The following is a 27,646-nucleotide window of genomic DNA, read 5'->3' on the forward strand; positions in this document are numbered from 1 at the left end:
CAAACTGAATAATATTCCACGTATTCTAGAACATTCCACTAAATTCGACTGTAAGAAGATTCATAGTTGAGAGGTAGTCATAATTACCTAAATAGAAGGAGTGTTTGTATAATTTGACATTACCTTAGACCATCTCCAATGGAGATGGGGGTGGGTAGGGGTGGGGAAACAAAACCACCTCCAATGAAGGTGGGTAATGTGAGGATGGGTGTGGGTTGGGTATGGGTGGGGAGAAGAGAGGGGAGAGTTTGCCTTGAGCTTGCCCCTTCCAACTCACTTGCTGGAAGGGAGAGTGTAATTAACTCTCTTCATTTTCCTTTTTTTTTTTTTTTTTTTCTTTCCTTTTTCTTCTCTCTTTTACATGTAAAATTTATTTATTTTTTATTTTCTTTGTATTTTGTATTTATTTTTTATATTATATTATATCATTATTTTATTTTATTTCATTTATTTAATTACATAATTTAATATCACATAATTTCAATAAAATCAACACTTGTAAATAAAAACTTTTAATATTTTTTTATTTCTTTTCTTTTAATTTTTATTTCTTTTTAAATTATATCTTTATTCGTAATTTTATTATTATTTTATGTTTCTTTATTTGATTTTATTTTGTTTCTTTATTTAGTTTTATTTTATTTTATTTTTTAATATATTTCTTTTATAATCGTAAAAGTTAGAAAAAAACCCAAAAAAACGATTATTTACTTTGTATTATAAATTTGAAATAACAATATAATTTTAATAAAACCAAACACTTAATTCGTAAATAAAAACTTAAGTAAAATTATTACATATTTCCATTGTGTCTTGCCCACACATGAGCTATTAAATCACTTTTTTTTTTCAATTATTGAATTAGTTGAAAATTATTTCTTTACTTTTATTTGAATATTGCATTATTATAATTAAATTATTATTATTATTATTATTATTATTATTATTATTATTATTATTATTATTATTATTATTATTATTATTATTATTATTATTATTATTATTATTATTATTATTATTATTATTATTATTATTATTATTATTAATTATTAGTACTAATTATTATTAATTATTAGTTATTAATATTAATATTAATAATAATAAAATTATTATTATTGTTATTCTTGTTATTGTGGTTGTTATTATTATTTTATTATTATTATAGTGGTGAGAGTGGGGATTGGAAAAAGAGTAATAAAAGACCGAACGGTTGGAAACGATGTAGGTAGAGGGAGAGGGAGGGGGAGGGGGGAGGAGAAGGGGATGGGAGGGGAAAACCCCCCTCTCCATTGGAGATGCTCTTAGAGGATGGCCGTAATTTACCCCATTTTTGTATTATTCAATTATGAACACTATCTTGTTTCTAAGAAATTTTTTTAGCTAAGCTATAAAATGAATAATTTCATAAAAAAATCAAATGTATTAATGAACCATGAGAAGTTCAATAAATAATTTCATAATTAGCCAAGATTAGTCACATATTTTACACAAGTGTGCGTCGACGCAAGAAATGATTTGATAAACTAATAAAGCATTTTCAATAAAGTCCAATTATTTAATTAATTATAATTAATTCAACCAAACGAACTTAGCATAGAAAGGTTACTTCACATCAGTTTCATGCTTCTATAAGTAAAATAAGAACCAATAGAAATTTCTTAAGATACATATTCCAATGAATCTGGTTGCCACATCAGCAGTCACTACATAACATCCCAGATTAAGGTTTAAACACAAACAGACTTTCCAGTAATAAAACAATTTAACCAAGTTCTGTGAAAGAAAGCGTTCGTCCAGCTAAAAAAAAGGCAAGAAATGTGTTCGGAAACACTTGAGAAACATCTTGCTTTTAATCTAGTTCGCTCCCTCTCAGTTCGAAAAGCAGGGGAACAAGAAACGGGAAACTGGATTTAATCTTTCCTAAGTTCCATGTACTCGCGACGAATTCCACTAGCATTAAGAACGACTATTTCCAGCTTGTCTCCCTGTACAACAAAACAAACAGCAGATTGATACGGATGAGAAACAGCTTAATATTTTTGTTTGAACATCTAAAATACGTGTATTGGATGGATGAACCGGGTTCGTACTAATCCACATTGATGATGCTCGTACAACAGTCAACTTAAAATACAGACACATATATATTAACGAAAAAAACAACAGCTAAAATGATGGAAGAATCACGAGATGGTAACCGATATCAAGTCAAGCAATCGGAAATGTATGTGGAAAATATATATATGTATATATCTTCTCAAGGTGTTAACATTAAACTGCACGGAACACGCAAAAATTGATAGGTCTTAGTTTATCTTATCAATTGTCCATCTACTTCTGAATTAAGAATTTATTAACCTAAGAGTTATTTGCTCCAAAATCAAAGTTAACAGTTCAACAAAGGCATCATCAGGTTCTTATGAGGACGCATCTAACTACTCCTAAGAAGAGATGAAAAGAAAAAATCTAGAAGTGACTCATCAATAATGTGTGTGTGTGTGTGAGAGAGAGAGAGAAAGAGAGAGAGAGAGAGAGAGAGAGAGAGAGAGAGAGAGAGAGAGAGAGAGAGAGAGAGAGAGAGCAAATAGTAAATTTGATACACAGGAGCTGTCAAGTTGGCAGTGTTCTTGCTTTTGTGGTTCGAACATATAAGTTCATCAAATTTTGCTTAATATATTAGCTTTAACTAGGGACTGTATCCTGCCCAGTAAAGGAACTATTCTATGGGCAAATATGAGACTAACTATTCAGTGAAGCACAGGGAAATTAATTAAAGTATATGGCCTTGTGTCAACATGGAGATGGAACATCATCAGAAAGTAGCAAGCCCTAACAGGATTATATTTGATAGGTCAAAAGTAGACAGCAAGAGATTTTTAAAACGAAAATATATATTTCATTCAAACCTTAATATTCAATCACAAATCTCACCAAGTAGGGTTAGTATAGAGGAAAGAATAGAAACCTACCGTGTATATGTCTCTTTCTGTTGCTGATACAAAACAAGTTCTCACCAAGTCAATGGCTTCCGTCTCCGAAAGAGGCGTAACCGCATCCTGCATTAATTTATGTTTTTCACTCTGAGATACTTAAAATAAAAGCTAAAAATTATTTCCTAAAAGAATGTTGCCAAGATCAAACCTTCGCAGGTAATAAGAGAGGACTTGGAGACTTCAGTTGGTTGTCCAAGAAGGGTGTAATAAGAGTTGAACCAGAACCCTGAGAGCTGTATCCCACCCTCTCATAAGATCCGACAGCATCATAAGTGTAAACACAGCCCTTTCCTTCAAAATAAAGAAAATCAAAGAAACAAAAATGTCATAATTAGAAAGATTTTGACTTAAACCCAAATTAATGAAAATATCTGATATTTTACCTTCATGGTCAAGGCCACCCAAGACGTTGAAAGAATAGTAAGGGAAGAAACGTTTGTAGTACAAGGTATTAGAGAGCAGCTGTGCCATTGCAGGACAGCTCATTTGCTTGTTATGCTGGTGTTGATAGAGCTAAAGTCAAACATAAACAACAAATATTAGGCATCAATTCCAACAAATAACCAACGTGTTATAAGGCATCAGAAGATTATAGTTTAAATATATCCTGTCAAACGCTCTATCAATATCAAATTCTTGTTCATAGAAAAATATGATACACTACATGTAACTTCACACTATGTCCCCTTCGAGTTGAGATACAACCCTTACCCCCATTTAGCTGAAAGTCAAAGATAACGCTGCTTTTTATTTTACCTTTTACGTAAGACAATATATAAATACACAAAATTACTTTAAAAGGTCACTTTGGAGTTACAAGAAAAAATGTTCAAAAATTTTAGGTGATATTCTATTCTTAAAATATATGATTTGGTATCATTTACATTCCACTGTCGAGGTATCAAAAGAAATAGAAGACTAGTGTGTCAAATGTAAAAGCATGCTCCAACTACCATTATTGTACTTCCTCTTGGCCACATGTCACAAAGCAGCACGCATATAGAGAAGAACAAGTTAACTGCATTCTCGAATTTAATAGGCATAGATAACTCACCAAGTGCCTGGCTGACAAGACCTTCTGCAGAGCTCTCACATCTGCCTGAAAACCTGAGGAGGCCATCACAGATTTGTCCGCTCTAGATGGTCAAACAAAGAAAGCATATATTAGAACGCAATAATGATATTCATACTAGAGAACTTTCAAGAAAACAAGAAATATTATTTTACTAATGAAAAGGTGTCAATAGGTAAAACAGCCATGTATACGACAAGTAAACCAAGGTCGTGGAACTATTGTACAAAAAATCTTCCGTTGAAGTTCCGGAAAACCCAAAATTGATACCGATTTAACTTTAACTTGTTATGAAAAACACGCAAACAGGTGGAATTGCCAATTGATCCCAAGCCCATGTTATCCATAACATCAAGATCATATAATATCTCAGACAAGCAAGTCTCTACAAAGCATCTCTATTATGTTAACTATCACAAAAGTAACTTCTTAAATACAAAACCTCTTAAATCCAAAACCCAACTGTTTCTTAACTGATGGCCGCATTAGTTTGAGTATCAAGTGAGAGTAAAAGAACAATCTGAGTCGAAAGGCGACCTCATTTTCATGGCTTTTCAAGCATTTACAATCAGTAAAATAAGAATCCAAAGGGAGAAAACAAAAATTAGTTTCTTATCGTTATAAAAAGGTTATTTCGCCAATTGCATTCTCATTCTACCAAGTTCAAATTAACAGCTTAAGTAACACACCCTTTCTCCTTAAAATTCCCACAGAGAAACAAATATTCAAATATTTAAAGACACACCAAAAAAAAAGGAAAAAAAAATACTGAACAGTAAAACTAATAATAACACACAAAAAAAATATATTTACAGCTGAATAATTTTGGAGTAGTCGCGGGTAAGAATACTGTAGCCAGTCGACATTCGAGTGTCGGAAGCGATGACACAGTAATCAGATCCAGCGATTGCAACACAAGTCCTGCACGAGGCAAAAAAAAAACACACAAGAGAGTAGAATCAGCATCGAAATGTATGTAGGGTTTCTCTAACTTTCCATTCACATAGATCGAAAATTAGGGTTTTTGCGTACCCTCCATTGTTGTCGTACGGAGACCAATTGGCTTGCTGTTTCGTCATTGCGATCTTGTGAGGAGGAAGGAAAAATCACTGAGCTCGATGGGGGCGAAGATTTGCAGGAACTGCGATTAAATGAATTTCACTTGAAATTTTCCCCCTTTTAGCTCTATTGTGTGTCTTTTCTATCAAGAAATTGCACAAGTATTCGCTATTTGCTTTTTTTTTTTCCTTGTCTCAACACGACTTTGGTAAATCGGGTTTCTGGAAGAAGCCCCAATTTAATTATAGACGCGATTCCAGTTCCATTCGTCGCTGTTTTATTTGGTTTATTGCATTTAGCATCACATAGTTATTCGAATTGTTAAAAGACCCTTGTGTAATTTTTATTAACAAAACACCCTCCTATAATTCAATACTACAGAAACTCAATAAATCATTTACAGTGAATTTAGAATTGAACTTTTAAAACTTAATGATGGCAATTTTATTTTTTCTTCTACCTTCTAATATAATTTCGAGCGGAAAAAAAATTAACTGAGTTACTTAAAACTAACTTCTCATCTTTTTTTTTATTTTTTTTTCCATTTTTAACTTTTCTCATTGAATTATTCTATTAGAGGATCTTCTATTGTAATATTTAAATAACTTGATAACAAATAATTGAAGAATTTTTTTCCTCCTTCTTTTGTAAAATATTTTTTGTGATAAAAATATATTTTTAATATATATTGATGAGATGTATTTTTAAAATTTTTTTTTTGCACCTTTTAGTTTTAAAATTGGCTTGAAGGATGATGTATTTATTTTTTCTAATTAGATATTTGGTATCCTAAAAAGTAGTACTGACAAAATTAAATCACCTTGATTAGCTTACAAAATTTACTCCAGTGCATTATCTATGATTTATTGCATTTTGAAGGTACAAAATGCTATTAAAATATTTCAAGTGTGCAAAGAGCAAAAGACTAGATTCTAAGGGTGCAAAGCGGAATTAAGCCAGAAAGTGGCGTACTGAAAAGTAGAGAGAGAAACCGAGAGAGAGAGAGAGAGAGAGAGAGAGAGAGAGAGAGAGAAGGGGGAAGGGACGGCAATGGGGGATCTCTTTGCATGGCTAATTTCCTTTTTTCTCGTCATCGGTGTAATCGGCGTAATTCTATACCAGGTAACTTTCAATACATAGAGTATCAATTAGAACTGTTAATCAGCTGTGTGCTAATTTTCATCTATTCTACTTCAGCCGAACTAGTTCATTCCAGGTGATAGATCTTAGCAAGTAATTTATATTATTTTATTCGGATTTTGAAGCAACGTAGGCTGTGGGACTTGGGTTTGGTCTCCAATTTAACTGTTCTTGAAAAGAGGCGACAATGGAAGATAACTGTTTATGCACTCAATCCGTTTGTAAAAATGTTTGACTGAGAGGAATTAAGAGAAATGAAGAGTATTACTGGCAAGTATGCATCTTTGTCTTTTTCATTTTCGAAAAAAGCACGTAAAAGGATTTCCGTGGTGAAATTAGTTTAGCTCTTCTTTGTGCGGCGTAAATTGGGCGTTTATGTGTGTTGAATGTGCCCTAGAAGTTTAGTGTCTGATGCATTTTGTAAACAAGGTGCCATTTCATTTGTCAATCATGATACGTTAATGCGATAAGACGAGAGTTTTTTGAAGTTTCGTTATTCTTCTCTTGTATGAAATCTTGCCTAGCATAAAAGGGATTAATAAATAAATCTTAGTGTTTTGATCCGAACGATGAGCTGGTATTTGAGTGCATACGCTTTAGTGTAAGGTGCTTGTTGGACGAATGACAATGTAAACCATAAATCTAATGAACTATCGTTGCAGTTATTATGTGATCAAGTCTATTTAACATGGCAAGCTTAGAGTGAAAAAGCATCTTATTTATTCTTCTTTCTCTATCGGTTTTCGGGTTTTGGGGTTTTGGATTTCGAGGTTTTCGGGTTTCGGTTTCGGTTTAGCTTCATTTTGATGTTATGGGAAAACTGATGGCAAAAATTGTTCTGTTGCAGCTAATGTGCTTGGCGGACCTTGAATATGATTATATCAACCCTTACGATTCGGCATCTAGAATAAATAAGGCTCTTTTGCCTGAGTTTGTTGCTCAAGGAGTTCTGTGCTTCCTCCATCTTTTTACAGGACATTGGGTTATGTTCTTGATCTGCGCTCCATACGCATATTACAATTTCACAATGTAAGTTTCTCTTTTTGATTACAGTGTTTTACAGTTATGGAAGAGATCCAAATTTTAGACAGCCGTTTTTAGTTGGAACACCTTTTCATAAATGATGCGAGAAGTTGTCTTTTTTATGTGGTTTATAGATGACAATATTTTGGTTATATCGAGCTTCTGCACTAAAATACAGGGAGATTACTATCAGAAACTTCTTTCTAATTTACTTTTGAGAGAAAGATTAAGTGTCTGTTTATACGCAAGCATCGAAAATAAAATGGAACCCAACTGCTTAAAAGACGAGAAATACATTTTAGATTGAAAAGTCATAGTTGAAGACGAGTTGGAAAAAACGAGATCAGTGTGTATAATGTATCTCCACTTAGTCTTGATCAAATACTCTGGTGTTAAGCTTCTATAGTCTGTCCTCGATTATCTTCTAATCTACTTTTGAAAAATCATCGATCCACACAGGTTTTTGTTTCTTTTGTGTGTGTGAAGTCATACTTCGTAAAACACGAGCCTTGTGAGGCTGTTGGTGGGTAATCTTAATCAGTGATTTAATTTGGCATAGAGATTTATGCAAAGGGATAGCCGAAAAGGGCCGGTTTGGGCTTAATATAATAAGGTGTTTTAACTTCAGTTCTTTCTTAAAGCAAATCATGAAGATTTTGATGTGTGTGAAGTCGTACTTCTCTGAAACTCGAGATTTGTTAGGAAATTAACGGATTTGCTAGTTCAAACTAATATAAAAATATTAGCAAGTGAGAAAGTCTGGAATGCGATGAGCATAAATTGCAGCGAATTTAAATACTAGGTTCATAATTTTCCAATTTGTTGGAATCTTAGCAGCTAATTAGTATTGATCTTATATGACCAGATATACTCGAGGGCGGCACTTGTTAGATGTAACTGAGATATTTAACCAGCTCCCATGGGAGAAGAAGGTACGATTATACAAGCTCGGATATCTGGTCGTCTTTCTAGCTCTGACAATATTTTGGTAAGCATATCTAATGTTTTCCATCCATAATTGAATTTCGAATCTCGGGCGTTACTCGATTTGCTGGTTTTATAAAATTATATGATCTCGCAGGATGATTTGGAGCATCGTGGATGAATGAGCAATCCGAATTATATGCTCTCATGTACAATATGTTCTGTAACCCTAAAGCCTTGCTAATTATATGTTCTGTAAGCTCTTGTTAATTATCATTCTTTGACGAGTTTTTTTTTTTTCATTAAATATTTTTTTTTTCTTTTTTTGCGTGAAGTATCTACTACCCTTTTCCCTTGGCCCCGTTGAATGCTAAGAATTATCACATCCGACATTCTTTCCGATAGAAGTGGAGGACACCGTTACCATGTATCTTTTGTAATAATTATTTTGCAGTCAAATAATATTAGGAACCAACTCGTTGGAGCTTAAGGGTGGCTAGTATGTCTTGTCTGAAAACCATGATAGAAACGAGGCAAAACAATAGAGTAGTTATTAGAGGCTATGGAAAACTTCAGTGTTGGTTCGCATACTATAGGAATTAGCAAACGACGTTGCTTCTGAGGTTATTATTTGAGTCTGCTGCAAAAGAACTATCGAACAATCGGTTTCATTAGTCCTAGTGCTAAAAGAACCCTTCTCTCATAGATGAATTGGGTTATTCAGTAAGGCCATTTTCATGAAACAAAAAAAAAGCAGATAAAACAAGAAAACGATAAACCCACGTGAAAAAGGCGTTAAGGTTTATTCAATAAGGCCATTTTCATACTGGTTTGGCTCGTTCAGCTTAAATCTCTAGCTCAGCAGTTACTCGGGGAAGAAATATCGTAAAATGTTTAAGGTATTGATTTTTAAACCAATATGAATAAGATGCTTGCGTGATTCGAATTCGTCTATAGTCATGAAAGTTGAGATCTTTGTCACAAGTCTTAAATTGCAGCTGCTTTAATGTTTGAATTATTATTAATTGCATCACTTACTCTAGAATACAGGCATCGGTCACCCCAGGTTATCCCCGATTTCTTGCTCACCAATTCAATTCCGAATTATATGATTGATTTTTTATTTTATTTTTTTATTGTTTTTTAATTAGTATTCTATGTTTTTTGTTGGAACATGATTGTCATTGACTTAGTGGGTTGTCCATAATTTTGGTGCCAAAATATGGATCTTGATTGAGTCACCACATGGGTTGCCTCCCATGCTCGTTCGAGTTACGATTTTTTGCTATTATATCGACATCGATTTCTATTTTTAAATCTTGCTTGTTTGTTTTTAGTTTTGATTGAACTGATGATGCATCGGAGCCATTATTTTAAGAGTAGTTTGCAGCATTATTTCGATTGTAACTTGGAATAAAGAAATTAATTTTTTTTCGGTGACGTTTGAGTATCGAGTAAAGGTCAACATTGGGTGAGTTTAGTGGGAAAATGTTTGATTAAGGAAAGATTAAACACTTTAATAACAAACACTCTTATAAATCAACAAGAAAAAAAAATACGATTTTATATAGTTTGTAACGGTCTTTTGGAGGACGTTAGCCAGGGAGAAGACCGTCATTTCGCAAGGTTAGAAGTCCGACAACCGTTCGACACAAGCGTTGTGAACGAAAGAAGCAACCATTTTTCTTGATTATATTCATTTTATTTTATTATTTTATTTTTTATTTTTGTCAATAACTTGACTAATCTGCACTAACGTGTTAGCATTATTATTGGGATTCAAACCCTTTGATCATAACTTTTGAGTAATTAAATAATTAACTTTGAAAATCGCCACTCGTATGTTCTTAGATATGCCATTAGAGCAACCCGAATACTAGATATTAAAATTGATATTAAAATTGAGTATACTTATTTGATATTTGAAAATTATTTTAATATTAATTTAAAATTCATCTACTCCAATCATGGGTATCAAATTAATTATCAATTGGAAGTTTATGGGTGGTTTAATTTGTAATTTCCACGTGTCAACTTCTGATTGGGTTTAGGAGGTTATATTTTTAATAACTCAATTTCCAGCAAGTATTTTTATTTTTACAACTCAAAAGGTGAATTATCAAAATGGAAACCTCATTTGATAACTCTATTGGAGTTAAAAAAAATTATTTTTAAGTATGTAAATGGAGGTTAAATATTTGAATACTCTATTTTGCTCTTAGGTGTTAGAACTCAATATTTTTCTAATTTAAACCGAAATCGAAATCGGAATCTAAATTGAACTAAACACGATTTTTTTTTTAATTTTTTATATAAAATAATATAGATTTTGAGAACTAGTGAGGGACCATGACCTCCTGCCCAGGGGCGGCTTATGAGTATGCTTGGGGTGGCCTCCATCCCCAATAATTTTTTGTTTGTCAATTTTTTTTTATTTATTATTTATGTATTAGTTGATGCACCTTCGCTCTCTCAAACTTTTAATTTTTATACGCTTTAGTCCATTAAAATAAAAAATATATTCTCTAAAATCATTCAATATTCTAGCCTTCAAGAAAAAACCCCTGTGTTCGCCGCCCCTGCTCCTGACCTTATGCTAGCTCCGTCACAGTTCGGATCAACAAAATTGAATAATCTGAAAAGTATTTTATTGTGCGTACATATTTGTAATACGAAAACTTCAACTTCTTAACGTTTCAGCGTTTCTGACACGTTTCATCTCAAACACTCGATTTGAATGTATCAAAGGATACGCGAATCAATTGAAAGGGATGGATAACAAAATAATAATCAATCCTATAAGAGAGTGATAGTAGATATAGGATAGGTCGGGATAGGATTAGCTTAGCCGGCCGTTGGACGGTTGGAGTAGGAGGTCCACCCAGAAATAAGCCACATGCACCACCGCCCACTATCACGTTTTCATATGGACGAAAATGAAATATATTTAATTTTGTCGTAATTACTTTTTATCTTTTTTCTATTTTTTTTTCCCCTCTATTGTCCTTGTTGGGGTTGACCAAGACTTCAAAAGTTTTATCAAATGATTTTTAATCACATGACTCTATCTTTACCTACGTGTCTACTCCGTGTTCAAATATTTATTTCTTCTTTTTTAGGTATTTATTTATGATATATAATATAATAATTTAATGAAAATGAAATGAAAATGAAACATTTATTTTATTTTATTTTACCCATAAAAAATGGTGTGATCCGACCAAACATGTTCCAACGTATTGGAATTAGCATTTTTGTGCTTCTACTTTTTTTCTTTCTCGAAAGTATGAGATTGTTTGCAACTTCTATTCATATTTTCTCGGAAATTTAAATTAAATTAATTATTTCGAATCTTACAAATTTTTAGATTAGAGTCGACATAATTCGAAAAATCTAGTTCAGTTATGTGATTAGAATCAACACAGCTTAGAATTGAAACCAACGTGATTCGAGAATTTCATTTCAATTTGTACTCGAATTAGAAGTGACGAGTATATCACACTGTATTGAATTAAAAGGGATTTAGGGCAGTTAAAGTTTATTTTAAACAGTTGAAAAACTCTAACATTATCTGCTAAATTATTGTATAAGAGTTGATAACCAACTTTAAAAATAGCTTATAATTTTTTTTAACAGCTTATAAGCTCTTTTCCCAAACACTTCATAGTATAATGAGGAACTATCTTATCTCTATCTAGTGGACATAATGAAAGTCAATGTCAATGCTAAAGAGACAAACGGTTATGGAATTTTATTTGCATAGCTGTAGTGTTAGAATTTAGAATATCATGTTTGGCCTTCTTCCCCAATTGGAAAAATCAATCACATGCGTGGTTAAAGGTGTTGAATCCATACTAGTGAATTTGGTTCCCTTTTCTTTCACAAACAGACATGGAGGAATGCCCCACCCCCCCCACGGGTTTGTTTGATGCTACATCTCGGTGAAATACATCGGGTGATTATTAACCTTTAATCTGCACACAATCACACACATCCATGTGTATGTGTGTTTAGTATGAAGTTATTTTACCACATCAATAATTAATAATTACTCGATGTATTTCACCGGGTATAGCATCTCAAAGACCTTTAAATTGTTCTGTATATTTTGGTTTAAATTCAAACCAAAATATTTTGGTTCCGTATATTTTGGTTTAAATTAAATAAACCACCCACGTCACATTGCTCCGTATATTTTGGTTTAAATTAAATAAAATATTTCGTATATAAGTTGGATTTAAATACACTCTAGACAATTACTTTCGATAATAAAGTACATAATTACTTTCGATAAACTTGTGTTGGTCTAACCTTAATAGAATTCATGTCGATCTTCGTCGTTACTATTTAGTTAACTATAATTGTGCGTACAGAAATACTAATAGTACTATACATAACATTATAAAATACTATATAGTCTTTATATTTCATACACTTAACTCCCTACTAACGCCAAAAAAATCTTACTCAAACTTTAATTTTTAAAAGATATTAATACCTTTATAATTGCCCTTATTGTATTGAATTTCATAGTTTGAAGGGAAGAATATTGAAAGGGCAATGCAATAAGATCCAAATTTACGTGATTTTCATATATCTTTTTCCACGTCACCAAATGGGGACTGACAATATCCAATGCGGCCCACAATAACGTAAATGGTCCTTTGTTCAATGCACTATAATTCCACTATCTATTTTGCTTTTAGAAATAATTCCACTGTATATTGCTATTTGCTATTAAAATAAAGTTTATATTTAAAAAAAAACGTGTTATTTTTTTCAAACCATTAAGTATTTTAATTTATTTCCAGTTGACAACTTGTCATAGGCATAACATGTAAATAATATAATTATAATAAATCAATATATATATATATATATATATATATATATATATATATATATATATATATTATATATATATTAAAAAACTTAATCACAAGTTGATATTAAAAATAATATTATTGCATATATATAGAATCTTTAATAATAGCCAAATTACAGCCACCTCCTATTTGGATAATTACAGCTACTCCTCAACTATGAACTATCTTAAAAAAATTCCCCCAGAGGTAAATTTAGGGATGTTAAATCGGTAAACCGAACCGAAATTTCGGTACGCCATCATTTCATAGCATTTACCGAACTGAATATACAATTTGGTTCGGTAAATAACCAAATTACATAAATTATGTAAAAATATTTAAAATGAGGGATGACTGTAATTATCCAAACATGAGGAATTTTTTCATAATTTGACCATACCTCAGGGTTGACCGTAATTTGCCCTTAATAATATTAATTTTTTTATTTCATTAAAAAAGTTCATTTATAAAGTGTTATTAATAAATAAGAAATAAAAACGTAATAAGAGAGAGAGGGGGAGGGGAATGAACACAGTTCATTAGGTGTCTTTCTAGAAGACTGACGTTCAGCTCACGCGCCGTCGACCAAAACGTAACGAAACCCTAAAAAAAATCGCGACCGACGTAATGCAATTTGAAAGCATGACATCACTCGTGACGGCACCGGATGATATCAGCTCCGTTGACATTTACCGCTCGGCACTCGACATCTACAACACGAGTGACGTCACTGCAAAGTTGCGCGTTGACGTCAGAATGTGGGATCAGCTATCTAGTACTGGGGGCATTGATTGACAATCCAGCATGAAAATATGGGCTTCTGTGCCGAGCGATTGATTACTACCGGACAGGTAGTATTTTTTTAATTTCTTTTTTTAATTATTTTTAATTAATTATATTTTCCTGTTTGCCCCTCTGGTGTTTTGTTTAAATTTGAAGAGTTCAGTAAACAAAAATAACAATCGATTGCCAATTGGTTTTGGTAGAAGAAGACAGCCTCACAGGTGCCCTTTATTTATTTATTTTTCCCCCTAATTATTTTTAGATCCCACACAGACTAACACACTTTACTGTGTGTTGGGTGATTGCAGTTTTGCTTTTATGCTTCCTTTTTGGTTGGCTGTGTAATTTGATTCCGAATGTTGTTTTTTTGGCTTGTTTGAATTTTAACTCTGCCAGTAATAAACTAAAGGATTAATCAGCTAAAAGTGTAGGTGTTTTGGTTTTTTTAGTTGTCTTTTTCATCTTTCCTTTGGTTCTTGTGGTCAAGCTTTTTCGTTATCTTATTTATTTATGTTAAAAGGCAACAAAAATTCTGTCTTGATACATGTTCTAGAGTCATCTGCTTTCTTATGGTTTGAATTTTTAATTTAATTCCGTTATGAAGAACAAGTTGCTTCGAGTTTCGTGGCCTTGCTTTGTTCGATTCGTTTGTCCGAAAGCATGCATGATTACATATAAATGCATTTCTGTTGAGCAAATAAAGGAGATGGGAAGCTTTTATACCGGATTGACGGTTTTTAACCGTATACTTTGACACATACGTAACGTGGTGGCAGTGGATCGAAGATTTCTCGAACGATTAGTATTTTACGACATGTGGGATATATATATACGTCGAATTTTGCATGCCTCTTGTTCTTGCTGCACAAGCTAAAAGATAAAAGATAAAACGAAAAAGAAACTTTAGATTTGGGTATCCATCTTTAAGCGTAACCGTTGCGAAATTGGATTAATATGTATATTCGAAAAGCTGCTATAGGAAACACTTCTTGCAAAAACTTAATCTTGTACTTTTTGAAAATTTTCAGTTGTGGAGAACCTGAGGGCATTTCTGAAATATCGAATGTTCAATTCGCCTTTGCATCTTCCCCGCTTCTCATTTCATTCGCAGTCGTAGATTTTCGGAGGCTTCGAAGGAAGGTCACTCTTCTTGAAAGTTCTTTTCAAGTTTCTCCGCAAGTAAGCTAAAAAAAAAGCTGGGAAAAAAATGGAAACAAAGGTGATTAGTGGAGTACACTTCTCAAGCCTCCCAGCTAGTTATATCCGACCCGAATCCGACAGACCAAAACTTTCCGAAATTGAGGAGTTCGATAATGTCCCCGTCATTGACTTAGGATGCGAGGATCACAACCTAATCGTGAAACAAATCGGTGATGCTTGTCGAGAATATGGATTCTTCCAGGTTTACTTTACTCATTAAAGTTCATTCCATATTAAAGAGCACCGTTTTATTTATCTTTTATATTCATCGACTCTTTTTTTTTTTTAATGTGGGGTTTATATCAGGTGATAAATCATGGAGTGTCCAAGGCACTTGTGGATAATATTCTCTGTGTGGCTCATGAATTTTTCGATTTATCCGTTGAGGAGAAGATGAAGCTATACTCTGACGATCCGACAAAAACTATGCGGCTATCGACAAGTTTTAACGTGAAAAAGGAGACGGTTCACAATTGGAGGGATTATCTGAGGCTCCATTGTTATCCGCTCGAGAAATATGTACCCGAGTGGCCTTCTAATCCCTCTTCTTTCAAGTAAGGCCTCGTTTGCTTACCTAGATCTCGTTGTAGATTATATTATATTACGCTGGATTGGATTAGTTCCTTATATATACTCCCTCTTTCTCATATCATTTGTCGCTTTGAAGATCTTTTTTTGTTGCAAGTTACCATAGAATTCCAATTTTGCCCTTTATCAGTTTTAAGTTTTACTTAAGTGAAAAATAATTAGTTAAGAAGCAATTAACCATAATGGTAATTAGTTAAGAAACAATTATCACTCTTGCCATAATTCATGCATGTTTATTGGTTTTCTTAATCGATGTGCAACAATCCAAAACGACAACTAATATTTATGGAAAAAATCGTTACAAAATAATTTTTTTCTCCCTCCTTTTTAGGTCACTACCTACAAAATTAATTGCAAGGGTAGGTGGCAACTACTAATTTTATCGTATACTAGCAGTTAATTGCAGTTACTAAATCCTACTACTGTACTTAGTCAGTAGGACTTAATAAGAGTAACCAAACGAGGCATAAGGCTACTATTTATCGTTCTTCGGAAAACTATTTCTTATAAAAAAAGGTTTTGCATTTTTACAGGGATGTTGTAAGCACTTACTGTGCCGAAATTCGACAACTTGGGTTGAGGTTGCAAGAAGATATATCGGAGAGTTTAGGGTTAGATAAAGACAACCTTAAGAATGTACTAGGAGATCAAGGACAACATATGGCAGTGAACTATTATCCTGCATGCCCCGAACCTGAGCTTACGTACGGATTGCCAGCTCACACCGATCCGAACGCACTCACTATTCTCCTTCAAGATTTGCAAGTTGCGGGACTTCAAGTTCTTAAGGATGGGAAATGGTTAGCAATAAAACCCCAGCCAGGTGCTTTTGTCATTAACATCGGCGATCAACTCCAGGTAAGCCATGTAATTAGTACGATAAGCCGTGATTAATTAAATGATAATCATGTCTTGTTTTGGCTTATCGGGTCCCAATCATACGATTGGGGTCGAGTAAGACTCTGCATAATCTTATCTTGGCTGATCTTATATTAGAAACAAACGAGGCCCAAATTGATGGATTGATGGAACGAGTCTAGAAATCTGTTATACATATACAGCTGAAAATGGATAAAAATTAAAACATGGTGGGACTTTTAATTATAACGTATGAGCATTGGACATGATAAAGCATTTGAAATTTTATTTATAATTATCGCGACGCGTATAAACGGGTCCCACTTCTCGCTGTTCCAAATGAATCGTAATAAATGCAAGTGTAATTTTCTTGTAGGCACTGAGTAATGGGAAGTACAAGAGTGTTTGGCATCGAGCTGTCGTGAATGCTGATAAAGCGAGACTCTCAGTGGCCTCGTTTCTCTGCCCTTGCGATAGCGCAAATATTAGTGCCCCTAAGGGACTGACAGGTGGCGGAGATCCAGCCATTTATCGAGACTATACGTATAACGAGTATTATAAAAAGTTTTGGAGCCGGAATTTGGACCAGGAGCACTGTTTGGAATTATTCAAGAATTAGTATCTTTTTGGTCGATTCCATCGAATAATCGAGATATTTTCTGGCCGTTTTAGATCACTAGATCAGAGGGCAAGTGATGGAATTAGTTAATATTTACATATGGTATTATATTTCTGTTTGTGAAAGCTATTATTATTTCACAAGCTTCTGCTTTTCATTAGTATCTCAATAATGATTCGAGGCGAATAACGATGTCTAATAATTATATAATAATTCACTGTAATTGTAGGTTTATGTTATCCTTTTAAGTATTATTTTTGTTCTGTATTTTGTAACCTCTCACCTCTACAATAATATAATTATTTTTATTTTTATTTTTTGTCCAAATGTTATCGACTCTATTCAGCTAAATCGAATTTGACTAGTGAAAAAATGTAAACAATAGTTTCTGTTAAATTACGGTATAAGAGCAAGGCACACATAGATATAAGCAGTCAGACTCAAGTTAGCCTAGGCGGAACTTCATACAAACTCGTAAACGCGATAGAATCTCGTAGAATATTCTCTCATTATTAGTAATTTTTTCCCAATTCATTTTTTTTTCTTTGATGCAATTAAGTAGCTAATATTCAGAAACTAATTTAATCTTATTGAACAAACACATAATTATGTACAATAAAAGAGAAAAGCACTAGAATATTTACATAAACAAATATATCACAGAAAAAGAGAAAAAAAAAAAATTCTTACAACCTGGCTGGTTCTATTTAGAGCAACCTTTCTTTAATCATTTCTTCTCTCCACACCCTTTTCTTGGCTGCAATAAATTCCTCGACTCTCTTGTCAAATTCTTCGTCTTCATCGTCTCCATTATCTTCATTATCACCGTCATAACCACAGAGGATATGAACACCTGTAAGATCATGATTAAATAATCTATCCTTGTATACAAATGGAGGAGGGACTGGGACTAATCCAACTTCACTTCCGTCGGAAATGTTTTTCTTGATATTTTTCGTCATTTCTTGATTTCGGCCTGGAATTTCTACCGATGACATTTCTGCGGTTACTACTAAGCAAGAAAACTCGTCTGTGAGTGAGTGTGATTCGGAATTTATGTACAATATGGATAAAGAGATAATGTAAAATGCAGTGAAAGTGAAAATTTGAGAGAGATTAAGATTCTGAGGTTGATTCACGAAAGAGAATCTAAGGGAGAACCCTAAAAATGTGCTGATTGCCGTATACATGATGATGAGAAATGCTAGTTTCATGTTGCCCTTTTTCATTTTTGTGATTGATGAACTCTCCAAGAACTTTTATACTCGGCGAATTTATAAAAAAAAAAAAAAAAAAAATGGTTTGAAACCGACGTGTTGAAATGGTCACTTGTTTGGAGAGCCACTGTAGCAAATCTCTGTTTGGATCTTTTGTTCTTTTCTAAAATAAACTATGAAAGTAAACCTTGACTATATAGTATTAGAGAGTTAAAGAGGGGTATTTGCCGAGCATATTTCAACTTTTCGACTTTCACGAGTTCATCAGAAAAATCCTAGATCCAAACGGGGCCTTAAAAGTCTCGGAAAATCTTCCACTTATTCTAATGTCGGCAGAAGAATTAAGCACTTGAATATAACACTAGTTGCATGAGATTTAAGAGGTCATTGGCAGAGACGATAGTTAGATAGTGACATTCTGGTTCCAAATACATTTGAAAAATGATACAGATGTAAGCGTTTTTTCGGAACAAATAGTTGTACTAAAGCAACTGTTACTTGATTATATTAAAAATTAGGTAAAGAGGGACATCAAAAAATATAACTCATATTTTAATCAACGATGCAATAATATATAAAAAAGAAGACTTAAGAGACTCTACTCCAAGAACTTTGGTTTTTAGTCTTGTCCAGCATTTTCTTAATTACTTAATTTAAGCAAAAAATGATGATCTCAGAAAGACTTATCTGTGTAAAGATATATGATGTCTGCTGAGGAATTCCCATGAAATTTACCTCGCATGTACAAGTGTGGCAAGAAACTCGAACCCGACAAATATTCAATAACAGAACCATCTGCAGGAAAAGGGACGATGATAATCAGATTAGTGAAAACTGAAAACTCGATAAAATCACATTTTTTTCTAAATTCATCCAAATTTGGGTTCAAAAGCAATGTTATCGGATCTTCTTCTCAACCATCATAATCAGTATCATTTTCACTATAACTCAATTGCAGATAAATTTATTTTATTATAAATAAATAAAAAATAAGAGCATTCACCAGAATCAAATCAAGCCACTCACCAGAACTTCGTTTGACTTACGAGTGGCGTTGACCCAATGTAAGAACATCCGCAACAATCCAATCCTGCAAGCAATATTGCAGTGCCCTGTTCTCATATAGGAAGACCATGTACTGGTGTTATTTCCAAGAAAAGAACCAAAGTGTTTCTGATTCTGTGTAACCGTGTCTCTTTATCAATTTGAGACCAAATTTTATATGGGAAAGCGGTAATAAGTTCAATATCATTATTTGGAACTCTTCATTATAGATGACAAATGACATAGCTGTTGTCAACCTCCGGACAAACCAAATTTTACAAGTAAAGAATATACAAACATGGTATTTAAATTAAAGTCTGATCTCGTCGAGCACAATATGTACTCGAACTTTATTTCAAATAGCTATATCACATAGCAGCAGTTAACTATAGGGTAAAATTCACAGACATATTTTAAATGGACATCAAATAGAGCTCAAATCACGACATATTAGAAACCCAAGTTTAAATTTGATACACATAACTCATAAGGTATATGCAGAGATGCCAAAAACGGCTATCGTTTACAATGTACATGTAAACAAAAGATAGCTAAAGGTCTGAAACTGATTGTAAGCTCCTTCACGCTGTGTACAGAAATGTACATTTTCTTTCGAACAGTTATTCAGTAAGATGGACGACACCCAAAAAAAAGGGGGAAAAAAACTCAGAATTAAGTTAGAGTGGGTTCACCGAGGTGAGTTGATCACGATCTCCCCGTGTCGGAATCCACTATCCCCACAATCAGGTCCAGGGTCCAGTCCACAAGGAGAGTCGAACCACTTAGGGTTTTCCGTATAGAAGCCATCCACCTGTATACCAGCAAGGCCTACAACATCTGTATCTATCACCTCGTCGTGCCGTAAGGGCTTGACTAGCTTAGGGTTATTGGAGCCAAGAATGCCCTTCTCATCAAACTCACTACATTTCAACCATTTTTCGTCTTTACAATTCTCACCAAGAAGATCCCTTTCCATCCTGCACTCAGCTCTCATCTGATCCCAAGAAGCAACTTCCCCGAGCGTTCTTCCGAAACTGTCCTCAACATCTTCAATAACATCAACATCTTTTCCATCTCCATAAATCCTACTGTGGTGGTCATCACCCCAATCTGGTAGATCATGCTCTACCACCATGACATCATCCAAATGCTGCTTCCCCGACAACAAGCCAGAAGATTCCGAGCCTTCGTCTGCAGCATTTCGAATTTTATTCACAATTTCAAAGAGATCGCGTGACACAGAACCCAATAAATGTGGCGGGAATTTCTCAATCCTACACTCGAGCAAACCCAACTCGTTCCTCAAATCCTGTAGCTGCTGCGGAACCAAATGCTTAAATTCTCCAGAATCCTTCCCCAAGAACCCAAAACCTTCGTTTTCGTCTTCCTCAGCCATCCCGTAAAGAAAATCTTGATCCATCACAAAGCTCCCTTTAAGCCCAAAAACTCGGTGCATAATCCTTGCATTGCCATCCAACGGCCCTGGCTCATGCCCAGAATGCACTGCATACAGCTTGAAAACGGCTGTGCCCTCTTCCTCGTACACAAATGTCTTATCTTTCTCGTTATAGTTAGATATTGGAACTATCGCCCTTATACGAAACGCACAGCCACACCTCTTCGACGTGTACGGCTCCCTCTTCAAAATTCGTGATTTTTTCGAGGAAACTGGCTCACCAGCCCTATGACACGCGTAATCCTTGACCTCAGCCATAAATGGCTTGTACCTAATATACTTCTGGCGTATACACAGCACCACCTTATGCTTAGTTGCCAACTGTTGCAACTTAGCAGGCACTTCCTTGGAGGGCAAATCAAAAGACTCCGTATATTCAAACCTCCGCCTCTTAGACCTGGGGGCGCACCCAGAAGACACGTCGGAGCACACAAGGCAGGCAGCAACACAAGTCCTGATATAGCTTTCGGGAATGCCGTAAAATTTAGTGCCTACAGTCCATACCTGCTTAATTCTCTCAATTGTATCTTTCAACCCGAGGTGTTTGAAATCAGCATCACCGTGAAATGACATGACTATGTCCTGCCACTGATCAACGTACGAGACGAATTGACTGGAATTGCTCTTGAAACAAATGAAGTGGTTATTATTATTATTACCGGTGATGGTGGTGGTGGTGGTGGTGGCGGCAGCCGATTCTGCTACAAGGACTGTGAGCTTTTCCTGGATGCGTTTCCAGGCTGTCAAATACGCGGTGTCCTCATTCCGATCCTTCCACACCGATCGCCAGCTGGCCAACACCGGCGGCGGAGTGGCGGCGCGAATTTCGTCCGGAGTCGCCAGTCGGCCTTCAACCAAGCATCGAGTCATTAGGGCGTGGGATTCCTTATTGAATGTGTAGAATTGGGAGGAGATGTGGGGCTGGGGGCTGATTTGCATCGAGGGCTGATCAATTGGCCTCTTGCCGTAGTTGATCAAGGGAGGAATCGGCAAATTAGGGTTTCGAGAGGGCGCCGCGGCGGCGCGCGACGGAGGGAGGGAGATATCGGCGTCGGAGGAGGTGCGGCTGAGTTCGTCGTCGTCCTCGTCGTCCTCGTCGTCGGGGAAGAGGTCGATTTCGGCGAGGGAGAAGGTGTCGTCATCGATGGAGGGGTGTGGGCCCATGAAATGTTCATGGTGTGAAGGAGGTGGGCCCAGGTGGTGGAACAGATCCTCCGCTATCTTATTGACCTGATTCATTAGCGGCGAACACAAATTCACAGAAGCGGCAACCGCATGAACTCTACGTGAGAGTTTGTAAACACTTCCGTCAGTGATTCTGACATATATGTAGAGAGAGAGAGAGAGGATGCATGCTTTCTCTCTCTAGAATCTCATTCTGCGAATAGAAGTATAATATAGAGATGGGTAGGGATTTGAAATTGAAAATTGGGGATTTTTTGTGGGAAGAGGAACAGACAAGAGCACAGTAGGTAATAACACAAAGTGGGTTATAAATACCTTTGCTTTTTTGTAAGGTAAACTACAAAGTTCTTCATTATTTCATAATTACATTTACCTCGTGTAATATTAGAAATTTCTTACATTAAGATCCCAAGTTTGATAACAATTACTTATCTGATTCGATTATCTGATTTTGCTGAACATTAAAAATCACTACCAATTCAACCAACACGGGTAGGGGAAATATGGATCAAGTTTGATAACAATTACTTATCTGATTCGACTCCCTAATTTTGCTGAACATTAAAAATCATACTACCAGTTCAATCAACACAGGTGGGATAATGGTTGACAGCCAACTTTGTCACATAAGCAATGGTTGGTTGTTGGTATTATCGGTCACCTATTTGTCCGATAAACTGACTTTTTAGTAACTTGAAGAAACCCATTGACCGGCCCATTTATATATGGTCCGATTAATTACCGATTATCGACCAACAATAGTGGGTCGGTCAGCCGATAAAATCGACCCATGCCCAGTCATAGGGGATGCACGTAAGAAATTTATAAACTATAGGGGGTTGAATGTAATTTCTCAAAAAAGAAGTGTTTTTTAAAATATAATAACATAGTAGAAAACGAAAAAAATCAGATCAAAATCAGAGGTAATATATTTCTTAATTAATAATAATAATAGAGTCCATAAAACAAAGTACATAGATTACAAATTGTTTTTTTTTTGTTTTAATTTTGTTTATAGTCGTCAAAGTGAAGTAGGAGGCCTGAATCTAACTCCGGGGAAGTATCTAGAAACATATTCCATAGCTAGAGATTGGAGTTCACCATCTTCTAGAACAACTACTTCTTCTTCATCAACTACTATATTATTATTATTACAAAAACTTGTCATCTCAACAGATGTTTCATCGGCGTCAAAAACAGCCATCTCGCATGCAAATTCGGACGAGGGTCGACTAGGTGCGATCGGCTGAGGGACGGGCGGCAAGCAAGGGCCACGCCGGAAAGTTGATATACGCGCCTGAGTGTACGCTAATTCAGCCTGGAGATTAACAATCTGCAAGAGACACGTACGTACATGTGTATGTGACATTTAAAAAAAATAAAAATAATTACAAAAAATCTTTTTGAATTTTGAGACCACGGCCCATATTAAAAGACCCGGCCCAAATTTAATTGGTGAAGGAGAAACATGTTATTTTAAACAGGGCTGAGGCCCGCTCTAGCATTTTACAAGATATTAAATTAATAGTCAAATCATGTATCAAATTAATTTGGATTAAAGTAAAGGGTAAATTACGAAAAAAACCCTAAACTTAGATTAAATTACAAAAACCATCTCCACTTATTAGTAATTAGCAATAACCGGAGGTTTGTTTTCGTCTTACACCAACTCCACTCCTTACTGTGGTGACGTTTCACGGATTTTTTTTAATAGACTTTACACAATTTTAAGATATTATTCTTTTATATCTCACCTATTTAACATAAGGTATAATTGACCGTGCACGCTTCTGTTAAAAAACTCGATCAATAGGGGATATTTTGGTTATTACGAATAGGTGGAGGTGTTTTTCGTTATTTAGCCTAAGCTCGGGGTTTTCATAGTAATTTACCCTAAATTAAATCTTGTCATTTTCTAATGATTAACTACTTAACTAATTGTGGCCAAACTAAGAAACTTGTTTCTTACAAAATGATATATATACTTACAAAACCATACATATATGTGTGTGTGTGTGTGTAAACACACACACAGAAATGTAAATATATGTGAAATAGTACCTGTTGTTGAAGAGTGAAGATGTGGCCAACGCAGCCGTAGACGGGGTCCCTAACCCTAGCCAGTGCCTCGTAGCAGAGCGTGATCACGGCGTCAAGGCGGCGGTGCGGCGGAATCCTCAGCAGCAGCTTGGAGGCGTTGCTCGCTCCGAACACCCTGTGCACCGCCGCGAAGTGGGCGGTTCCCTGCTCCGAGTCGAAATACGGCGCGAACACGCAACCTCTCACACATTTCCTTCTAAGGAATTTGCACGCGCCACACGGCCCACCACCACCTCCTCCTCCACTCTCGCCACCATCTCCGCCGCCGCAGTTGCTCATTGAAGTAGCCGTTGTTATATATAAAATATATATAGTATTACTTCTTTATTTAATTAATTTATTTATTTATATTATTTGTTGCTAAAAAAAATGGATGAGGGTTTGTTTTGGTGCTGTGGGTCATGAGTTTTTATAGTCCCAAGAGGAGGAGATTCAACTCTTTTTGGAGTTTATTTATTTTAATTTAAACAATAAAATACGTATAAATAATTTAATATATATATATATATAATGAAAATAAAATAATTCTAATTCTGAAAAAGATAAAGGTTTGATTATGATATAACCACCCATTATTTTGTATTCATAATTACTTTGTGAGTAATAACAATTAGGTTTAATTTATTTAATATTCCATACATCGTGTGAGTGAATTATACCGAATAAATTAATAAGTATTAATTAACACCAAAAAAAAAAAACATTAGTATACTTGATTAATTAAGCAAATTTATTTATGTATTTGAAGGTAAAAATATGTATTGTATTTATATAAAGTGCAGCTTGCGTGCCGTGAAGCGAACAAATATACATATACATACACATGCAATCACACACAGTGACAGTATTCAGTAATATATATTTAGCAAACTATTTCCCTTCAATTCACAACCGCCGGCAATGGCCACTGCGTGTGTTCTGTGTGTGTGTACCGATCGCACGTGCGAGTTCCCACGTGGGACAAACATCCCATCCCATCACTATCAGTACTCAGTAAATTAAAATCCTTTAATTACCCTAATACCCCCACCACCAAAAGTCTTTTCTTTTGTCACTTCCATCACACCACACACACACACGTAGAGTAAGTGCAGAGCAGTGTTCTATATATATGTATACTGCAAACCCTAGATAGCTTTGATCAAATGTAAAATATATAATTAAATATATATATAAACGTACTTTTTTGTAAAAAGAATTAACTAGTATTGTAAAATATATAATTAAAATATGTAGGACCTTTGATGATATTGAAACGCCATGGGGTTAAGTTTGAAATGATTGACAAGTTGCTTTACCGAGGAGAGGTGAATTTCATTAACCAAATCATCCTCCTTTTGTCCAATAATGATTGAACTGATTTGTGGTTAATTTGATGATTTTAAATGACTCATGCACCTATGTGAATTGTGTTATAGACTACTCCAATTTCATTAATTCATAAGTAATTACAATATTAATTAGGGTTTATATATCTGATATGTCCCTCACGCCTCACTAAAGGAATTAAAAAACCCGATTCAAAATAATCATTTGAGTTACCCGCAATAAAGATAAAAGTATTTTTTGCTCAATTATATTCAATATTTTCGCCAACTACATTCAGCGCATTCAGTTAAAAACGTCACATAAAAAAATTTGACACCTAAAATTGAACGATATTACCATAAAATAATAGATCTTGACGAGATGAATTCAACGGTAGGTAGTCCGTCAAATTCTGACAGTTGAATAATAAGTTACCCCTCCGAGGAAGACCCGTCGTCATCAAAATATGCGTGCACGGTAAAACGACTGTAGAGACAAATCCAGAGTTCCAGACTGTAAGAACTAACCATCAAAAAGAGTTTGATGAGAGAAATTCAACTCTGAGAAGCACCATGATCGGTCGAAAACATATAGGGCAGAATTTCGTTTGTGATAGTTGAAATTCGAAGGTTCTAAGAACAAAATTGAACAAACTCAAAGAATGTTAACATAAGAATGAATATTTTGTAAAGTAATAGACTATGTATGACATATTTTTTCTAAATACATTAATTTATAATAAGTAAAGAGAGTAGCTTAAAAAAAAATTATGAACTTTTTATAAATGAAATGTTATTTACTGTTAGAAAATTGTTATTTGCGGTTTATATTAAAAAAATATTTTATATCTCTACAACTCCAAAACTTTCCAAAAAAATTCAAAAACCCCCCAAACTGCAAATAGCAACAAAAAAAACCGAAAATCCGAAAATTCGAAATCAAGCTTGAAGAAGGGTAGGGCTTCGATTTTTTGATGTAATTTCGACTATTTTATGTGTAATAAGCATTGAGTAGGTCGATTACGGAACCAATTTAATGTTAAAATGCCCTAGAAATCGATTTGTAGGGTTTTTTTTTCCGCAAAAACATGTTGGAACGCCCAAGGTGGGTGTTCAATAAAAAAAATAAAAAAATTGCACTAGACGCCCAACTCGGGTGCCCAAATGCAGCTTGCACGCCCAACTTAGGCGTGCACTGCATGAATGGGCGCCTTAGTTGGACTTTTATGCGTTTTGGGGTGTTTTTATATTCTTTTGACATGTTTTGAAATTTTAGAAAAATAAACCGCAAATAGCAAGTGCCTTTAATAATGTTATTTCATTTTCTACTTTATATTATAAAAAAAAATCAGTTGTAAATTGTAATATATGGGGCCATAAAGATATAAATGCAGCCTTATAGCTTAGTTCCAAGTAGTCGCCGGTCAAGCCCACAACAACGAAGCTCGACAATCGATGTTGAAAATTTTACTAATAGATTTTGCATTTAAATCCAAGCACACGTGGGCTGGTGCTCAGTCGGGCCCACATTTCAGTTCCTATTTATTATGTACATTTAATTAGTTTAATCATAAAGTATACAAAGTTTTTTATATTAATGTTATTTTGCAAACGAATTTATATTTTCATTTTATTTAATTTAATTTTTATTTATTTCTAACAAAATATAGTTAGTTTTTATTTAAATTTTCTATAATAATATTAATTGAAGCTAAATTAAATAATGAGGACCCAATTTGATATTTTACAACTCTGTGAAAAACTTTTTTTGGAATTCCGAAACACTGTAGCAAGTCCAAGAAGAATTGTTCGGGGACGCGGGCTCCGGATGCTCGTAGTTAATATGCACCCCTCAATTTTAAATCGACAGAGTATTCGTGAAGCTTAACGAACATTATGTAAATTACATGCATATTTATTTGGTAATAGTATTAAAAAAAATGGCCTTTTGCTCTAATAAATTAACAAGAAATGAAACCAAAGAAAGCCTACAATTATAGTCTTAGATATACTATTTGGGGATTTGTATGAAATTGGGAAGGAATAGTTGAAACCTTCAAAAAGTAGTGGGGCCATTTGGGACTATAGGAGCAATCAAAATTGAAGTGATTGCACATATAATTTTTGCCCCCAATATAACACAAAGTCTATATCTACTTCTGCAAATTCACACACATAGGGTTTGGACTTTGGACCAATCAACCCTACACAAT

At 34.5% G+C, this 27,646-nt stretch overlaps 4 protein-coding genes and 1 pseudogene across 6 annotated transcripts; 2 read left to right on the forward strand and 3 right to left on the reverse strand.

Moving 5' to 3' along the window:
* Positions 1–1,638: 1,638 nt before the first annotated feature.
* On the reverse strand, positions 1,639–5,289 carry PBF1 (N-terminal nucleophile aminohydrolases (Ntn hydrolases) superfamily protein). The gene is made up of 7 exons (XM_012988153.2): positions 5,098–5,289; positions 4,879–4,986; positions 4,048–4,129; positions 3,377–3,506; positions 3,142–3,284; positions 2,970–3,056; positions 1,639–1,985 (listed from the first exon to the last, which is right to left on the reverse strand). The coding sequence occupies exons 1-7, from the start codon at positions 5,142–5,144 to the stop codon at positions 1,911–1,913; spliced, it is 672 nt and encodes a 223-aa protein (XP_012843607.1). The 5' UTR covers positions 5,145–5,289; the 3' UTR covers positions 1,639–1,910.
* A 758-nt stretch (positions 5,290–6,047) lies between these two features.
* On the forward strand, positions 6,048–8,579 carry LOC105964023 (protein cornichon homolog 4). The gene is made up of 4 exons (XM_012988520.2): positions 6,048–6,246; positions 7,112–7,293; positions 8,153–8,275; positions 8,369–8,579. The coding sequence occupies exons 1-4, from the start codon at positions 6,175–6,177 to the stop codon at positions 8,394–8,396; spliced, it is 405 nt and encodes a 134-aa protein (XP_012843974.2). The 5' UTR covers positions 6,048–6,174; the 3' UTR covers positions 8,397–8,579.
* Positions 8,580–13,569: 4,990 nt separating this feature from the next.
* LOC105963716 (flavanone 3-dioxygenase 2) lies at positions 13,570–17,359 on the forward strand. 3 transcript variants are annotated; one of them, XM_012988155.2, is made up of 5 exons: positions 13,570–13,927; positions 14,888–15,261; positions 15,366–15,613; positions 16,181–16,505; positions 16,882–17,359. In XM_012988155.2, the coding sequence occupies exons 2-5, from the start codon at positions 15,067–15,069 to the stop codon at positions 17,122–17,124; spliced, it is 1,011 nt and encodes a 336-aa protein (XP_012843609.2). In that variant the 5' UTR covers positions 13,570–13,927; positions 14,888–15,066; the 3' UTR covers positions 17,125–17,359. The 3 variants fall into 3 exon arrangements, with proteins under 3 accessions (XP_012843609.2, XP_012843608.2, XP_012843610.2); XM_012988154.2 differs by having other exon boundaries at positions 13,582–14,080; XM_012988156.2 differs by lacking the exon at positions 13,570–13,927 and adding an exon at positions 14,124–14,286.
* A 2,455-nt stretch (positions 17,360–19,814) lies between these two features.
* On the reverse strand, positions 19,815–22,299 carry LOC105963718 (uncharacterized; annotated as a pseudogene).
* Positions 22,300–23,004: 705 nt separating this feature from the next.
* LOC105964024 (LOB domain-containing protein 19) lies at positions 23,005–24,446 on the reverse strand. The gene is made up of 2 exons (XM_012988521.2): positions 24,088–24,446; positions 23,005–23,359 (listed from the first exon to the last, which is right to left on the reverse strand). The coding sequence occupies exons 1-2, from the start codon at positions 24,403–24,405 to the stop codon at positions 23,048–23,050; spliced, it is 630 nt and encodes a 209-aa protein (XP_012843975.1). The 5' UTR covers positions 24,406–24,446; the 3' UTR covers positions 23,005–23,047.
* Positions 24,447–27,646: the final 3,200 nt, after the last annotated feature.

The sequence above is a fragment of the Erythranthe guttata genome, chromosome 2 (assembly GCF_056151865.1).
Source record: "Erythranthe guttata isolate IM_541 chromosome 2, IM_541, whole genome shotgun sequence".
Lineage (NCBI taxonomy): Eukaryota > Viridiplantae > Streptophyta > Magnoliopsida > Lamiales > Phrymaceae > Erythranthe > Erythranthe guttata.

Bases quoted from the DNA above. Each gene is read 5' to 3' on its own strand.
- PBF1 (XM_012988153.2), bottom strand. From the start codon at position 5,144: ATGACGAAACAGCAAGCCAATTGGTCTCCGTACGACAACAATGGAGG. The intron at 4,130-4,878 runs GTAAATATATTT...TTGACCATCTAG, and splicing joins TACTCCAAAATTATTCAGCT to AGCGGACAAATCTGTGATGG. The intron at 3,507-4,047 runs GTGAGTTATCTA...GTTTGACTTTAG, and splicing joins TCTTGTCAGCCAGGCACTTG to CTCTATCAACACCAGCATAA.
- LOC105964023 (XM_012988520.2), top strand. From the start codon at position 6,175: ATGGGGGATCTCTTTGCATGGCTAATTTCCTTTTTTCTCGTCATCGGT. The intron at 7,294-8,152 runs GTAAGTTTCTCT...TTATATGACCAG, and splicing joins GCATATTACAATTTCACAAT to ATATACTCGAGGGCGGCACT. The intron at 8,276-8,368 runs GTAAGCATATCT...ATGATCTCGCAG, and splicing joins CTAGCTCTGACAATATTTTG to GATGATTTGGAGCATCGTGG.
- LOC105963716 (XM_012988155.2), top strand. From the start codon at position 15,067: ATGGAAACAAAGGTGATTAGTGGAGTACACTTCTCAAGCCTCCCAGCT. The intron at 15,262-15,365 runs GTTTACTTTACT...GGTTTATATCAG, and splicing joins GAGAATATGGATTCTTCCAG to GTGATAAATCATGGAGTGTC. The intron at 16,506-16,881 runs GTAAGCCATGTA...ATTTTCTTGTAG, and splicing joins ACATCGGCGATCAACTCCAG to GCACTGAGTAATGGGAAGTA.
- LOC105964024 (XM_012988521.2), bottom strand. From the start codon at position 24,405: ATGAGCAACTGCGGCGGCGGAGATGGTGGCGAGAGTGGAGGAGGAGGT. The intron at 23,360-24,087 runs GTACTATTTCAC...TGTCTCTTGCAG, and splicing joins TCTTCACTCTTCAACAACAG to ATTGTTAATCTCCAGGCTGA.